This window comes from Podarcis bocagei (genome assembly GCF_964188305.1).
Source record: "Podarcis bocagei genome assembly, chromosome: 8".
Classification (NCBI taxonomy): Eukaryota; Metazoa; Chordata; class Lepidosauria; order Squamata; family Lacertidae; genus Podarcis; species Podarcis bocagei.
The window spans coordinates 19829710-19847995 of record NC_138133.1 but is presented as its reverse complement, the minus strand read 5'-3'; the positions used below and the strand labels follow the sequence as shown (position 1 = coordinate 19847995).

Sequence of the window (18286 nt, the reverse complement as noted above, 5' to 3'; positions counted from 1 at the left end):
AGCAAAGATCCAAGCATCTGGGTCTGCAATTTGGAGATGTGCCCTTGGCTGTCAGTAAGTATGCCATATGATCAAACACATCTGCACCTGTGCAAACTGGCAAATGTGAGCCAATTTTGCATCCCTCACTGAATAAAAACCTGAACCGTCTCATTTAGAGCAAAAATATGGAAACCTTTTTTTCTCCCCCCTCTTTGTCTTTTGGTACATATTTTCAGCTAGAAGTTTTTACAACTTCAGAAATAGTTCATAAGAGCAACCTCAACTCCATGTGTGTTCACCTAAAAGAAAGTCCTGCTGTGCCCAATGGGGCTTACTCACAGGTTAGCCAAAGGGTTTGTGGCCCAGAAATTGTATTAGGATTTGTGAGACAGTTTTATGGCTAGAACTAAACAGGTTGGTCCCTTTAAACTACCTAGGCAGGAGACTAGCTGCATTTAACTACATTGTTTAATTTTCTATAAACTGTTCTATATTTGGATGTGAAGGTAATTCAGACTATGTAATCCTCTGCATGTTTACTAAGAAGTCAGTCCCATTTTACTTAGTGAGGTTCACTCCTAAATGTGCAGAGAGTTGCAGCTGGAGATATAGGAAGGCACTGATTTCCATTTTGACTTGTGTTTGTTGCATGCCAGTGTTGCCATTCTGCTGCAGTTCAGCTTCTGACAAAAACCATGTTAGCCCACCATGGTGGAATTTTATGTAACTAATTGCAGCATTAGTTATGTTATACACCATTCATTTTGGTGGGGAAAGTTTCCATGCACAGGAAACACAATGCAATGGAAAAGTCATCAATTACTTGTTTGTGGACTGAAAACAACAACCACAGTGGATATTGATCATATTCACTGGATTGGTTTCCATTCCAAAGGCTTAACTAATAATAATAATAATAATAATAATAATAATAATAATAATAATAATAATAATATTTTTTTATTATTTATACCCCACCCATATGGCTGCGTTTCCCCAGCCACTCTGGGCGGCTTCCAACAAAACATTAAAATACAATAACCTATTAAACATTAAAAGCTTCCCTAAACAGGGCTGCCTTCAGACGTCTTCTAAAAGTTTGGTAGTTATTTTTCTCTTTGACATCTGGTGGGAGGGCGTTCCACAGGGTGGGTGCCACTACCGAGAAGGAGCACGCTTCCCCTGGATGCAATCTCACTTACACTCTGGGTTTAAGAAAACAAGAAGGCTTATATTTATTATCAGAAATACACAATGTTTGGAAAGATGCTTTGGCTTATCTGGCTATGGTGGAGATGAAATGAGCCATGCTTGCTTTTGCATCTCAGGAGAAGAGAGATCCAAAATATGTCTGCACTCAAGAGGAAGACTTGAGGGAGGGAAGGAGGCCAGTAACCCTAAAAGTAGCAGTCTAACACTGAAAGAAGATCAACACAGATCACATAGGCTGAGTTGCACCCTGACACTTCCAACATAGACATGGGTCAAATAAGCAAACACCAGCAATTTCTGCTCCCCTTACCATTTCCTTCATAATTTCCCAACATTCCTAGTTGCAGTATAAGAATGCAGCCTTAAATACACGTATTAGGAGGTAGGTTCAATAGAACACAATAGGAGTCCTTCTCACTGAATGTGCATAGGATTGAGCTGCAAATTTGGAAAAGTTATTTTTCATTTACTCTGCACACTGGTTGATGAATTGACCAGCAATAGTCAATAAGTAGTGCTTGCCAGAAATCATTGCACCCCACCCTGGGTTTTCCAAGAATATTCTATGAAGTGTTGAGGAAGTGTTTGCCAGGACTGATATTTCTTTTATTTTCATCCCAATGGGAAAACAAATCACCCTACTCCTGTGAAGTAGCTAGCGCCTTCTAGGAACTGCTGGTAGACCACCGTGTCTCCACTATTTTTCAGAGAGCTGTGATAATATGAGATAAAATGATATTGTCTTCATTGCCAGAGCAATAACACTAGGCAAACAGTTTGCTATTCTCTTTTTCATTTCTTACTGTTCTGCAGTTAAAGACCAGTACGTAGTGACAGTAACCCAAGGCGGAGTTAAGGGTCATTAACACGAGCAAATCAAAGGGATTACCATTATCACAGCAGCACATCAAGAAGATTATGACTGTTATAAACGGGGGCTCAGGGCTTGTTTTGTTTTAATACACAATTCTTAAAGAGACAGCCTTATCTGGAAGAGTCAGCTCACCCTCCTTGTCTCAACATTTTGAGTCCAATGAAATTGAAATGTTTGGTGTTACAACAGAAACAAAAACACAGTGGTTCTCGGAACACTGCCAGCTCCTTGATGTGACTCAGGGAATTTCATGTGCTTGCTTACATCCTAAGGGTATTGTGCGAACCACACACACTCTCAAAAAGGATTGAAGTGATTAAGGAGCTTTTTGGAATCCAAGCCTTATGCGGCATACAGAAATAGGACCTAAACCCTGCTGAGCTTGAACCCTTAAGGCAAAATGCTTAATGAGCAACAAAAGGAGAGAATCATCCAGGCATTGCAGTTCTGTCTAGTTTGTAATGTGCTTATAACTTTCACACATTCTAGAATACAGAGACCTATGAATGGGCTGTGCGACACAACATTTCTGTATGGAAAGCTGTTTGCATGGACAGGCGGAGTCCCCCCAACTCCAGGTGACCCCCGAGCAGAATAATGACTGAAGACAATGTGTTGGCCACAACTTTATTAAGTTTCAGATGTAGGGAGACATTGGCTCAGGCATTGGGCATTTATCATTCCCAGTCCTCAGCTGGATCTCATGTACCAGGCTAACCAACTGATATGTTCTCAGGACTGATACACTCTTAGGGTTACATAAACCAGGCCTAGTATTTATGTCAGTGGCTTTGTTTTGTTGGTGGCTTTTATATGTCAGTGGCCTTCTCATAAAGTATGGATTTCTGCCAGGTAAATGACTAATTAATATATGACGAGCCATAATAGATAGCTCTAGGACTAGCAGTTCTTAAAGAAATGGGAGTGCCTGATCACCTCATCTGTCTCCTGAGAAATCTCTATGTGGGACAAGAAGCTACAGTTAGAACTGGATATAGAACAACTGATTGGTTCCAAATTGGGAAAGGAGTACGGCAAGGCTGTATATTCTCTCCCTGCTTATTTAACTTATATGCAGAATTCATCATGCGAAAGGCTGGGCTGGATGAATCCCAAGCCGGAATTAAGATTGCCGGAAGAAATATCAACAACCTCAGATATGCAGATGACACAACCTTGATGACAGAAAGTGAAGAGGAATTAAAGAACCTTTTAATGAGGGTGAAAGAGGAGAGCGCAAAATATGGTCTGAAGCTCAACATCAAAAAAACGAAGATCATGGCCACTGGGCCCATCACCTCCTGGCAAATAGAAGGGGAAGAAATGGAGGCAGTGAGAGATTTTACTTTCTTGGGCTCCATGATCAGTGCGACTAAACGACTAAACAACAACAACAACAGGACTAGCAGAAATTCCATACAGCAGGTGTCATCAGAGGATCCCTGTGGAAGCTTATCGAGAAGGTCACAATTCCCACAAAGTCTGGGTGAAAGGATTCTCTTATGGGATAATAGGAGCGGGAAAGAATTAACCACTTAAAGGCATTATGTGGATATGAGAGGTGCAATTTGTGGGCACCACAGTGGTCTTCTGTAATATGGCAATACAGCACGCTCTGTTCTCCCTGGGGTCCTTTTGGTTTCTCCCGAGCCATAGAGCTTCTTTCTGGAAGGTTTCCTTTTTTTAAGGAAGGGTATTTGTGCAAACCTTGGGATTCTTCCAAATCTGTTGATTGGTGCTTATACACAAGGATAAACACTTGAGTATGAATTCACTATTAATATTCATTATACCAATGGAGCCCAGCAAAAGAATGTTGTGGTGTATTCCTGTTGTGTGTGTTTCTTGACCCTGTGGCTAGATCTGGGGTAGTCAACTTTTTATACCTACCATCCACTAATGCATCTTTCTTGATGGTAAAATTTCCTTACCTCCCATCAGTGCTCGATGGAACGAGGATTCAGCTTGTGCCATAGAACACCCTACTGCCCAGCTAGAATCCTGAAACTCTCACTAGTGGGTGGTAGGGACCAGGCTGACAACCCCTGGGCTAGAGGGCTGGAAAAAATGAAAGTTACAAGCTACTCTCTCGGCTTCAGCCCTATCCCTAACTGGCAATTTTGACAAACAGGGTTCTTTTTCAATCAATCTGTGCCTGATTTGCAATATTAATTATGAACTATACTGCAAGGCTATCATAAGCCATCTTGCTGAGCCACAGCCCCTTCTATCCTGCTACAAAGGAATAGAGAACGGTATCTATTTGACAATTTGTATAAGCAGAGCTACTTTTAAAAGTTTTCACATTAAATAAGAACTGAGTTTAAAAGAGCTGAAACTCTTCTATTTGCTGCAGGCGTTCAGTTTTTGCTGAGTGAGCTGGAGGTGGACTCAGTTTTGCCTAATGGCTTTGTTAAAAATATTGGATTTATTCATGGAGTTCCCCCACCCCCACACACCTTTTTTCGTATTTCTACAAATATGAAAAAACCAGCTGATATCCCATGCTTGTATGTAGGTTGGGACTACATTAGGATCCGCATTTCGAGAATGAGATCCTTATTGGCATATGGACTAGGTTGCAGAATACACATTTAAAAAAATAATCAGAGAAATTGTTTGAGTAATTGCTTAGCAAACTTTGGTTATGAAAGAGCATATTCCAGGTGGATTGATCAACAGCAATAAAGGTGCTATTGTCATACCACAATGGTTACAATAGTTCAAGGATGCTGGCAAGGATGGTAATGAAAAACAAAGAGCAGTGGAAGGGAAAGAACAAAATGATGTTTTTGTAGCTGTCATACTCCAGGGTAAACCATGTGGGTTTGTTTTTCTTTCTTACAGGAATCATTTTATATAGCTAAGTGTTTTTAACTTAAGCCAGTTGCTCTATTTATTGTGGGAAAGGAAGGCAACATTGCTCCATGAATTGCTTCATTCTCACTTTTGTCATAGAACTGCCTGTGTCTGAGTGGTATCATTTCAGACTGCAAGTGAGAACCATCACTGAATAGTCTTCATTCAAAAAGAAAAAAAAAACTCCCTCCACATAAGAAACCCCTAGATTTGGGGAAGAAAGGTTTTATCCTAGCATCTTCCTCAATATGCTTTGTTGTGGAGTGGGTGGGTGGAGAACATTCAGTAATGGGAGCTTCCTCCCTACATTGCACAAATTGGTACAGCTGCCATCTCAGTGAAAACTAGGCCATGGTAGCCAACATGATGCCCTGCATTTACCATCATCTCTGAGCACTGGCAATGCTGCTATCAAGTGGATGCTGTACTACAGTGGTGTAGAACCAGGAGTGCTGACTTGTGCCCCAGGTTATAAGTGCCGAATGGCACCTGTGATATAACGCGATGTCATGATGTCACATTGCATTGGCAGCACTGCAGCTCTCCCGAGGCCTTGTGGGGTCTCAGATGTGACCTCTGACACTTTGCACGACCTTGATGCGACTTCCGGTTTCTACTGGAAGTTGTGTTCCGAGGTTTCACATGGCCTCGGACAGTGTCTGGGAGGTTGTGTTGGGGTTCTGACGTGACTTCCGATAGAAACCAGAAGTCGCGTTGGAGCCAGCACCCACACAAAAAATTGTGAGTGCCCTGGCACCCAGAGCCTCCCAGAGCTGGTGTCTGTGTAGAACTTCAGCCAAAATGCAGTCCTCCAGGCCTGTATGACTCTTGAGATGTTTTCTTTTTTATATATATATATATAATTTTTATTGGTTTTACAAAGTTTTAAACAACAAACAAACACTTAAAAGAACAAACATACATGTATAGTTTCATCCCCTATTTTCGTAAACCTCTTTTCTCAGACTTCCCCATACCTCCCCTTTCTGCATCCCAATGTCCATATTTTTATAGCAACTCCCAATTGTTACTCTCCACCTCTGTCCTCTTAGTCCTCTCTATAATCTGACCTTGTGTCACTGTATCCCTTTGTTTCTGGGAACCAGAACATTTTAACATTCATTAAGTTTATAATAGTCCTTAAGATAGCTTTTAAATTTTCTCCACTCTTCTGCCACCGTCTCCATTCGTTGATCACGGATTCTGCCTGTCATCTCGGCCAATGTCATATAGTCCATCACTTTCGTCTGCCATTCTTCCAGAGTGGGTAGATCTTGTGTTTTCCAGTACTTCGCGATAAGTGTTCTTGCTGCTGTAGTAGCATACATAAAGAAAGTTCTATCCCTCTTTGACACCAATTGGCCGACAATGCCCAGGAGAAAGGCCTCTGGTTTTTTAGGAAAAGTACATTTAAGTACCTTTTTCATTTCATTATAGATCATTTCCCAGAAAGTCTTAATCTTTGGGCATGTCCACCAAAGGTGGTAGAAGGTACCTTCAGTCTCTTTGCATTTCCAACATTTATTATCGGGCAGATGATAAATTTTTGCCAGCTTGACTGGGGTCATGTACCACCTGTATACCGTTTTCATAATATTTTCCTTTAGGGCATTGCATGCCGTAAATTTGATACCGGTGTTCCATAACCATTCCCAGTCAGCTGACATAATGTTATGACCAACATCTTGTGCCCACTTAATCATAGCTGATTTGACTGTTTCATCCTGTGTGCTCCATTTCAGCAACAAGTTATACATTCTAGATAAATTCTTAGTACTGGGTTCTAACAATTCAGTTTCTAATTTTGATTTTTCCATCTGGAAGCCAATTTTCCTGTCCTGTTTGAAAAATTCCATTATTTGATGGTATTGAAACCAATTTTGTACCTTATGTTTCAGTTTCTCATGACTTTGCAATTTAAATTTATCTCCATCTTGTTCCAAGATCTCCCAATACTTCGGCCATCCGACCTCCATATTGAGTTTCTTCACTGCCTTGGCCTCCACTGGTGAGACCCATCTAGGGGTTTTGTTTTCCAATAAATCTTTGTATCTTATCCAAACATTAAACAACGCTTTTCTAACAATGTGATTCTTGAAGGTACTGTTAACTTTGTCATACCATAAATATGCATGCCAACCGAAAGCATTATTAAAACCTTCCAGATCTAAGATGTCTGTATTTTCGAGGAGCATCCATTCTTTCAGCCAGCAAAATGCTGCTGCCTCATAGTACAATTTCAAGTCCGGCAGGGCAAACCCCCCTCTTTCTTTGGCATCTGTCAATATTTTAAATTTGATTCTGGGCTTTTTGCCCTGCCAGACAAATTTCGAAATATCTTTCTGCCACCTCTTAAAACATTCCATCTTATCCAGAATCTGCAAGGTCTGGAACAAAAATAACATTCTAGGCAATACATTCATTTTAATCACAGCAATTCGGCCTATCATTGACAGTTTCAAATTTGACCATATTTCTAGATCTTTTTTGATTTCTGACCAGCATTTTTCATAGTTGTCTTTATACAAATTCAGATTTTTAGATGTCAAGTAAACCCCTAGGTATTTCACCTTCTTAACCACCGTCAACCCTGTCTCCTCTTGGAATTTCTCCTTTTCCATGTCTGTTAGGTTTTTCCCTAAAACTTTAGTTTTTTGTTTATTCAATTTAAATCCAGCTACCTGGCCAAACTGTTGTATTATTTCTAAAACCTTTTTCGTACTAGTGTTTGGCTCTTGCAAAGTCAATACTAGGTCATCTGCGAATGCTCTTAACTTGTAATGTTTAGCTCCGACCTGCACACCTTTAACCTGCTGGTCATTCCTTATCATATTCAGCAACACCTCCAGAACCGAAATAAAAAGTAATGGGGAAATTGGGCACCCCTGTCGTGTTCCTTTTTCTATCTTAAGTTCCTCAGTCACTACATTGTTCACAATCAGTTTAGCTTTTTGTTCAAAATATATTGCAGCCATACCATTCTCAAAACCTTGACCTACCCCCATCCCATGAAGATTCTTTATCATAAAACTCCAAGAGATATTGTCAAAGGCTTTCTCTGCGTCCACAAAAATCAGTACTGCTTTAGTGTTTATATTCACCTCTAGCTTTTCCAAAATGTCTATTACATTCCTTACATTGTCTGCCAGGTGTCTTTTAGGAAGAAAGCCTGCTTGGTCCTTATGAATCTTCTCCATCAACACTCTTTTAAATCTTCTTGCCAAAATGTCTGCAAAAATTTTGTAATCCACGTTAAGTAATGATATTGGGCGGTAGTTCTTAAGTTGGGTCTTTTCAGTCTCTGACTTTGGTATGAGTGAAATATATGCTTCTTTCCACGATTCAGGTGCCTTTTTTCCCTCAAGTATCTCGTTACAAACTTCTTTTAGTGGTTGAATCAACCATTCCTTCAGCGATTTGTAATATCTAGAAGTCAGTCCATCTGGTCCTGGAGATTTGCCCAGTTGCATATTCTGAATGGCAGCCTCTATCTCTTGTTCTGAGATTCTCTGGTTCAGATCCATCTTACTTTGATGAGAGATTTTTTGTAATCCATATTTATCGAGGAATTTGTCTATATCTTCTTCATTTTGCGGGCCTTGAGTATAAAGTTTTTTAAAGTAACTCAAAAAACAATTTCTAATTTCATTGGGTTTACATATATTTTTTCCATCCACCTCTAGACTTGTAACTGTATTTAATTTCTGCCTTTTCTTCAGTTGCCATGCCAGAAGTTTGCCACATTTATTTGCTGATTCAAAAGTCTTTTGCTTCATTTGTTTTATCTTCCATTCAATCTCTTGGTTCATCAATTCCATATATTGTGTTTGATATAGCTTAATCTCTCTTAAAATCTCCTGGGACTTTGGTTTTGTTCTTAGTTTTGTCTCTCCTTCCTTTATCTTTTCCAGAATCTTTTGTTTTTTCTCATTTTGCTTTTTCCTCTTTATTGAATTTTGTTGAATCAAGAATCCTCTCATCACCGCTTTACTTGCGTCCCAGATCACTCTTTTCTCCACGTCGGCCCTCATATTTATTTCAAAGTAGTCTTTTAGAGTCTTTTGGGCCTTCGTGAGGATTTCCTTGTCTCGAAAGAGGGTGTCATTCATTCTCCACCTGAATTGACCAGTTGTTGTAAGTTTCATCTCCATCCTCATGGCGTTATGGTCGGAGCAAGTTTTTGGGCAGATTTCCACTTTTTTAATCTTTGGAGCCATACCACTAGTAATCCAAATTTGATCGATTCTGGTCCAGGTCATCATTGCTTGGGAGAAAAAGGTTCCCTCTCTCTCCAGAGGGTTCCTTGTTCTCCAAATATCTATCAAGTCCATATTTTCCGTCATTTCAAAAAAAGTCTTAGGAAGTCTCCCTTCTTTAGTAACTGTTAGTCTTTGTGCCTTGTCCATATTAGTGGAGACCACGCCATTCATGTCTCCCATAATTATCATATTGTAATCCAAATAGTCCATCAAGGTTTCATGAAGTCTCTTAAAGAAGTCAGATTTGCCTTCATTTGGTGCATAAATTCCAACAACTAAGAATTTTTCTCCTTGTACTTGTATCTCCACTGCCAAGTATCTCCCTTGTTCATCTTTAAATATCATTTTTGGAGCCCATTTCTCTTTCACATATATTACAACTCCTCTTTTCTTAACTTTATCTGAAGAAACAAATTCTTGTCCTAACCTTTTATTTGTGAGTAGTCTCCTGTGGGCTCTAGTTATGTGAGTTTCTTGTAGGCATATCAAGTCCAGTTGTTCTCTGTTCAATATATGAAATACTTGTCTTCTCTTCAAAGGCCCATTGAGCCCATTACAATTCCAACTAAGGAATTGCAGAGCCATCTTGTTATTTTCCTGAAGCTCCTCCAACAGCTCCAAGTTGTTGCTCTTCTTCTGATGGTGGTGGTTTTTGTCCAATCGAGAGATTCAGGATATCTAGTGCTCTCCTCTGTTCTGCAAGTACGTCCACAGTCCCCTTCTGTAAGTCCTCCTGATATCTTGCCAAAAATTTGTCTTTATCTTGAATTGTCTTTATTTTCACCTTCTTTGCCTTGTAGTCGAATGACAGTCCTTGTGGGAATTCCCACCTAAAGCGGATGGAGTTTTTCTTTAACAAGAGAGCCAAGTCCTTGTAGAAGTTTCTTAAATCCAAAATATATTTTGGGATATCCTTGAATATCTGTGCAGCTGAGTTACCAATTTGGAGAGCCTTTTCAAAATGTAGTCCTAATATTTTGTCTCTTTCCTCCTTAGATCTAAATGTGATCAGGCAGTCTCTCGGGGTCTTTCTATCCTGCTTTTTACCCAGTCTAAAAGCTGTTGTAATTTTAAACTCGTCTTCCTCCAGATCCCAGCAGTCCACAAACTCCCGTGTCAGGTATTCCGCAAGGTTATCTCTCTCATTCTCCGGAATCAATCTTAATTTCAGATTTCTCTCTTTTCTCTGTAACTCCCACAAGGCCAAAGTTGCGTCGTGCTCATAAACCTTCTTAGCAATCGGCTCTAATTTCTCTTGCGTTTCTCCAGCAGTAGCTTTGGCATCTTCGGCAATTTTACGCGTGGTGGCGTTTTCCTCTACAAGTTTATTTATAGATTCTGTATTCTGGTTTAGTCTTAATGATATTTCTGATAATTTTTGTGTATTTTCTGAAGTCTGTTTTGTCAAAGACTCCAGAGTTTGATTTATCTTAAGCAGAGCATCTGTCACAGCATCCATAGAGGCAGCTGCTCCTTTTTCTTGTTCTGTTATTCCTACTGGTCCTGCAGTAGCAGCTGAAATTGAGCCTCTTTTCTTTGTTTGTTGCTGTTGCAGCTGTTGTTGTTGTTGTTGCCTAATCTTGGCTCTTGTAACTATCTCTTCTTGTGAGCCACTCATGTCAAGGTCAATTCCCACGGGAACTATTCCCCGTTGGAAAATTCCACTGTCCTAAGCCGTGCCGAGCTTTACTTTACCCTCTAGGGGGAGCAAATCAAAATGGCCATAAAGTAAAGTATCCAAGTACAAAGACAAAGGAGAATGTCCAGAGATGTAAAAAAAAAAAAAAAGATTAACACAGTCAAAGTCAATATTATTAGAAGCTGTAGCTGCAAACTGCCACAGTTTCCCAATCTATACTGTTTCTTCTTGTAGTATAGTGTAGCCAGTCACTATGTAAACTTTGTATCACAGTATCACTTTTGCAGGAAGAAGTCAGTTCAGTGACTTATTGTTCTAAAGAGGCAGACCGTTTCGTGCTTTCAATAGATAAGACGGCAGAGGATTTTGCTTCAAATAAATCATGCAGTTTAAAGTCTCATTCACCTCCCCTCTGCCCTGCCAGCTAGAGGGGAGATCTAAGGTCCAAATGTCCAGTTTAATTAATTAAAGAGCAGGTTTCAACGGATGCAAGTTTAGAGTTCCGTTGCTTTCACTTTCATGCAGTCGGGAGGAGGCAGACTTCCTTGATTTAATCTCCCCGCTTTTAGCTCAATTTTCAGAATTTAAAGGGTCCCGATTGTTTTCAGTTCTTACTCATGGGAAATCAGTCCAGATTTTCTTTTCAGGAAGGAATCGGCGCTCTCCGCTTATGGCGACGCGGCTTCACTTCGCAGGCTGGGTAGCGACTCTCAGCACCGTGCTCACTCCAGATGTCGATCCGTAGCCTTTAAAAAGGCTCTTTCACGGTACCGGGGGGCGCAAAGGTGCCCACCGAGTCTCCTTGTTCTCAGGCTTCAGCGCCTGAGATTTTAGGGGTCCCCCGCTCACCGTAGCGGGTAAGACCCGAACTTGCGAAGCAGTCCTTCTCCGGAGCTCGGAGATGGGACCGCCATTAAGCGCTGGCACCGACCGGAAGTCCGACTCTTGAGATGTTTTCTATGCCACACACCTTTCTTAGTCCACACCCTACTTGAGCACTTTTGTCTGGCTGGAATGTAACCTACTGTACAAACAACAAACATCCTTGCCTGGATGAATGATTGAGTGACTTGTAGGTGCACAGAAAGCTTTTACTTTTGTGTGACTGGAATGTTACCTACTGTACAAAAGTGAGAGTCACATCAGTTATCCCACCCACTTATATCTCTGGCCCTACCTGTTATGGGCATGTGGTCCCTGGAAGGTTCTGAATGAGGGAATGTGGTCCATGGGATGAAAGGGGTTCTGCAGTCTGGTTGTGGCATTCAGTTTAGGCTTCCGTACAGCAAGTCTACTTTACAGTACAAAAGACAGTGCTAATATTAATATCATTACAAACTGAACTGTTGAGAAATCCTTGTGCTGAAATGTTACAATCAGTTTTTATAAAGGGGCTTCGAGCTTTCCTACTTTTGCTTGTTTGTTTGTTTGAGTTCCACATTTTTTCATTTCTTTTGGCCACTGTGTTCTGAAAATCACATCACATGTACTTAAATGCTCCATGATGGTGTTCCTCAATATCAGTGGAGGTGTTTAATTCTCCTTTTCCTTAAGCTTCCAAAAGGTTTCTTTTTGAGAATTACTTTGAGATACACACACACACACACACACACACACACACACACACTCACACACCCTTGGGGAAAACAACAGACATGATGTCCTGGCATCAGGGGACATAAAAATAGAGCTAAGATATACTTCTGCAATCATTTAATGTGGCTCATAAGAAGGTGAAGCTCTCCTTATGTCTAACAGATATCAAAGTAAACTTGGATGGAGCACATTTTTCAGCAGTAGACAAATGAAAGATGTTTTCCAACAGAGATGAGCTCCAAGTATCATTATGACTCACAAATTCTCTGGTTTCCTCAAAAGAACGGATAAGTGCAGAGACTTCTCAAAAGGCTCCCTTAGGAGGGCTTGTGAGCCTATGCTGTTTAAATAGTGTGCCACTGAAATATATACCTATGGAAACAAAGCAATGCCCCTTTGTTCATTTATCTATTTCTCCATGGTCCCAAATGCATATACAATATAACAGGATACCAACCACAGCTGTGCATTATGTAAAACACAGTCAGGGACTATAGGAAGGGGAAATGTAATCGAAAGCAAATTGTAAATACATCATTCCAAGGACAAAAGGACTGCACAACCTGAGACAGAACACAGTGCATTCTGCTAACTAGAGATGGTGGTCCAACAGAGGCTCCATAAACTTGCTGGATTTTGCTGCCCACCTAGAATGTGGGTTTGTTAAGCATTTGACAGGCCACAATAGATGGGTAGCATTCTAGCTAGGACTTTAGAGAGTCAGTGTGATGTAGTGGTTAAGAGTGGTAGACTCATAATCTGGTGAACCAGGTTCACATCTCCGCTCCTCCACATGCAGCTGCTGGGTGACCTTGGACTAGCCACACTTCTTTGAAGTCTCTCAGCCCCACTCACCTCACACAGAGTGTTTGTTGTGGGGGAGGAAGGGAAAGGAATATGGAGGCTGGGTGCAAAAATTGGAGAAAAGTGAGGCACTCCTGGAGAGTGCAGCTAGCTCTCACTCAAGATTGGACCATTAGGACCTGTCTGTCATTGTCCACTCCTCCCCTGGGCAATATTTCTGAGTCTTCTTTTTTAGGTGAGCCCAGGGTGTGGCAAAGATTCCCTCCTTAAGTTTGGAGCGGCATTTTCCCATCATGTCTTATCTGTGTTTCCTTCTCTGGACCATAATTTCACATGTTTTCTTCAAGGATCAAACCAGATTCCCTATCCATGGGCTTGAGACCTGCCAAATCAATGATATTAAAATGACTTCTGAAAGAGACACGGACTTAAGTCTTTGTTTTAATTATATAAACAGTGGTTTTCATGATACAGAAGATGCCCCCCCCCCCGCATTGTCATGTCCTCCCTGCAGACACTACAGGTGTGCATGAAGCAATGGAACAAGTGGTGGTCTGATATCAGGAGTCCCAGTTTCCGATTTGATAACACAGCAAGCATGGTTAATTAAAAAGGAAGATTCATTGCAGAAACAGAGTTATCCAGACGGCTCTAACATGCCACTAGTCTCATCAACTGCTTCCTGCAAGACCAGAAGCAGCTGAACTTTTTCCTCCGATGTGTTTTGCCCTGCCTCCTATCCTGTAACCCTCCCATTCGCCAAGACCTGGGACTGAAAGGGTCAGCTCCCGCCTCTTCCTCATTCTTTGAGGGACTGTCTCTTTGCTCTTTCCTTTTTTAAAAAATATTTTTTATTAACCGACCAATCAAATCAAATCACATCACATCACATCACATAAATTCCGAATTACAAAGCCGAATTTTAAATTTTTGTTGAGGGGACCCATATTTCAAGTTCCGAAGGGGGATTCCGATCATCTTCTTGCTACTGTGTTAATGTCCAAATCAGTCCAAATAATGTTCATAATTCTATCCAGTCTTATCTTGCTGTTTCCACATCTCATCTTGTTTGTATATTTTATTTATTTTTTTATTTATAATCTCTTCTGATAATCTCCTTAAATTGATAAACACCAGTTATAATCCTGTGTGAATTTTTCCGTTCGCCCAATCCTCATATCAAGATGGTTTCCATATATCATTGCTTTCATAAATAACATCTCTCTTTCCATCTCGCAGATCTGTCGCTCTTAATTCCCTCTGAGGAGTCTCACCCACAATATAAAAGCAGCTCTATTCCTCCTCCCAGACTTAAGTCCTCTGACAGAACTTGCCAACATGGCAACGGTATTTTTTACTGTGTCATTCCAAAGCTCTTATACTTTCCACGGTCTTCTTAAAACATGCTTTGGTTAGAAAGTTATCTCCACACAGTCATAAATCCACAGCTTAAGTCATTAAAATGGCATTTCTGACTTGTGACTTGGGGGGAGGGATTCTTGATTAATCACATAGAGAAAAGAAAGGAAAGGTTTTTTTTTCCCCTCCCCCATCCAGTCCCTTTGCCATACCGAGCCTTGGTGAGTCTTCTCATGATTTATTCTTGTTCCTCCAACTCGTCTTGTTTTTCAGAGGTCTCTTCAGTTAGCAGTCTTTACTCCCCCTCCTTCCTTGAAATATGTGCATTCGCTTCCTCCTAATTGTTTCTTTTGAAGTTATTGCAGCTAGAGGTGCGGATCAGAGACAGCGTCCAGGAGCGCCAAAATCCGCACAAGGGCATTCTGCCTAGTGCCCCCACCCCCACAAATTCGGGGGTGGTATAGGGCACAGCAGGCAAGGGCAGCCCCCCCCACAGACTTGGGGAGGTAGGGAGGCTATTTACTCCCATCACAGCCTCCTAATTACCTTGGGCGGGTCAGAGAGATGTTATTGTCAGCCATCTTCTGATGCACCCCTAGTGGCCCCTCTGTCTCTTTGCTCTTTCCCACCTGATGAACTGCTTCCTTCTCTATTCGTCCTCATTCTCTTTTCAACTGGCATTCCTAAGGGAGGGGGAATGGCACTAAGCTAAGCTCATCTTTCCTGGCAGTTAACCCTCTCTCTTCCTGGCTACTTCCTTCACTGGGAGCTGGTTGCAACCCTTCCCTGGGGGCTGGCTCATTCATAACATCTGATGTGGGCAAAGGTCCACTAGGTTGGAAACACCAAATTCCACATATAAATCTCCCATCCTTAGCTTCCTACAACATCTGCTTTTTCTGTGATCAATTTAAATTACTAATGCAGTTATCAAGGAGTGTAGAGAGCTTGTAAGCTGCAATCTGCCAGAATTTTCAGCCAAGAGGGAAGGATGTAACGTAGTGGCTATATCAGAGCTCTTTTGTCTTTCCGCAATATTCCTCAGTTGCTTAGTATAAAGAAAGAATATCCAAAGGTGCTTGGGTAGAATTTGGTGCCTTTGTAAGATTGTATGGAACCCCCTGAGAAATTTTGCTATCAAAACCCTTCTGGCTTCCCTCAGAATTCCTCAGGTGTTTCATGGGAGGAGGAACCCAGACGCTCACTTTGAATTTAAATCTGGATGAAATTTCAGTGCTGACTTTAATGTTAATATTAACATTTAAAAACCCTTAGTGCAGGAATTAATTTGCAGATGTGTGTTTTTGCAGCACAGACTCTATCTGAGAGTATCTGGGGAATTTAAGAATGAAGTGTATCTTAGCCTAATTCTGAATTTGTCAGGGATACAAATCATATAATCCCCGTACCTTTCCAAGCACAATTCAAAGTGTTGGTGCTGACCTTAAAAGTCCTAAAGGGCTTCAGCCCTGTACACCTGAAGGAACATCTCTCTGCCCCCGCATCCCCATCGTTCAGCCCCAGATACTGAGGTCCAGCTCTGAGGGCCTTCTGGCAGTTCCCTCACTGTGAGAAGTGAAGCTACAGGGAACCAGGCAGAGGGGCTTCTCAGTAGTGGTGCCCACCCTGTGAAATACCCTCCTATCAGATGTCAATGAAATAAGCAACTATCTAATTTCAAAAGACATCTGAAGGCAACCCTGTATCGGGAAATTTTTAAGGTCTAATGTTTTACAATCTTTTATGTGCTGTAAGCTGCCCAGATGGGCAGGGTATAAATAAAGTTGTTGTTGTTGTTGTTGTTGTTGTTGTTTAGATAACTGTCCATGTAGTGCTAACACCATGCTCTTTTTAGTTCTTACTGAGCAACTATTTAGAGTCAACATTAGCATCTTACATTTGTCTTCCCCCTAGCAAAGCAAGTTATGAGAGGGCAACATTGTCTCAGGCAAGAGCTGCAACACAGTCTTATCCCATGGGCTCCAGGGCTTCTGATAGTGTCTTCATGGTGTGTACAGTGCAGCAGATCCTACATCCAGAGGATAAAAGGTTAAAAAAAAAAAGGTAAAGGACCTCTGGACAGTTAAGTCCAGTCAAAGACATCTATGGGGTTGCGGTGCTCATCTTGCTTTCAGACCGAGGGAGCTGGCATTTATCTACAGACAGCTTTCTGGGTCATGACTAAACCGCTTCTGGCGCAACAGAACACAGTCACAGAAACCAAAGTGCACAGAAATGCTGTTTACCTTCCCGCCAGAACAGTACCTATTTATCTGCTTGCACTGGTGTGCTTTTGAACTGCTAGGTTGGCTGAAGCTGGGACAGAAGAACGGGAGCTCACCCCCATCACAGGGATTCGAACCACCAACCTTCTAATTGGCAAGCACAAGAGGCTCAGTGGTATAGACCACAATGCCACCCGCATCACTACCCAGAGGATAATGCAAATAGGGGCCCTCCAGGAAATGAGTTCCATGACCTGCCAACAGCAAGACATAAAAACAAAGCCTCTTGAGAAGTCCTTGATAACCAGGAAGGTTCGTGTGAACAAAAACCTCTGAGATTATCCTAAAGGTCAGCAATATAATTATACTTTTAGCAAGCAACAATTCTGTAAAGAGGTCTCTGCCATATTTCCAATTTTTGAATTTCATTGCCGTAGACTCCTTGAGTGATTTCTCATATATCTTGCATTGGGTTCTGCCTCTAATATATACACATGACAAAGGGGACGACGACCCATTTTTTACTTTATTTGAACGAACTTATTCCTTGTTTCTGTTTTTGGGGAATCTAAAAGTTTACAGTTAACAAATAACTCCTTTATTTATATCAATGTCTCCAAACTCTCCAACATCCAATTATTATTATTATTATTGCTAACTGTAGATCATACAATGCCATTTCTCAAGAAATTATGTCCTCCTGTTGGGGGGCTTTTTGTTTTTAATTATCTACAGATAGATGAAATTAGTGTACTTAAAACATAGCTCAATCATTGAACAATGGGGCAATTTTCTATTGTACAAGGACAGCCTTCAAGATAGAAGAGGGGAAGGAGAAAATGATACCTTCTTCAATGTGTCTTTAATAAGCGTGATTCAGGGACATGAATGAAAATAAAGACAATGATGCAAGACTCTTGGGACACCGAAGCATGCTGTTGAGAGGCACAAAGAAATTCCACAGAACTGAAGCATCACGTCTCTGACTCTTTTTAGTAATAATACTGCTCTGAAATACATTGTTGTTCAAGATGAGCTGAAACCACTCATGATTTAACTTTGTCAACATTTTCAGTAGTGCCAAAAAAATGACTCCTCAAATGATGGTTTGGAAATCCTTGTAAAAACATTCATTTATTTGTTTGCACTGCGTTCACTGCACTCAGTTCCATTAACACAAATCTCATTCATTATTGGGACATTCTTGCATTTAAAGTATGATCTTGGCATGGTCAGATTGGCCTATGTGTCTTAATCCAGGAAGGAGAAAGGATCATCAGCAAGGGAAACAACAACAACAACAACAACAACAACAACAACAACAACAACAACAACAAATCATTTGTACCCTGCCCATCTGACTGGGTTGCTTCAGCCACTCTGGGCAGAAATGGTACAGAAACATCATTTATGGTATAAAAATAATAGTACAGGGCCATTGTGAATATTCACAAATGTGTTGTTTGTATGTTGTGGC

The 18286-nt window shown here is 41.0% G+C and overlaps 1 protein-coding gene across 1 annotated transcript in view; it reads left to right on the top strand.

Annotated features, from left to right (window-relative positions):
- The window catches only part of LOC308593617 (uncharacterized protein), a gene marked incomplete at its 3' end in the record, with an annotated part of 45692 nt that overhangs the window by 13424 nt on the left and 13982 nt on the right, over positions 1-18286 (top strand). The window contains exon 3 of the mRNA XM_081206067.1: positions 16499-16633. Coding sequence (XP_081062193.1) covers positions 16499-16633 — 135 coding nt within the window. The remainder of the gene's footprint in view (positions 1-16498; positions 16634-18286) is intronic.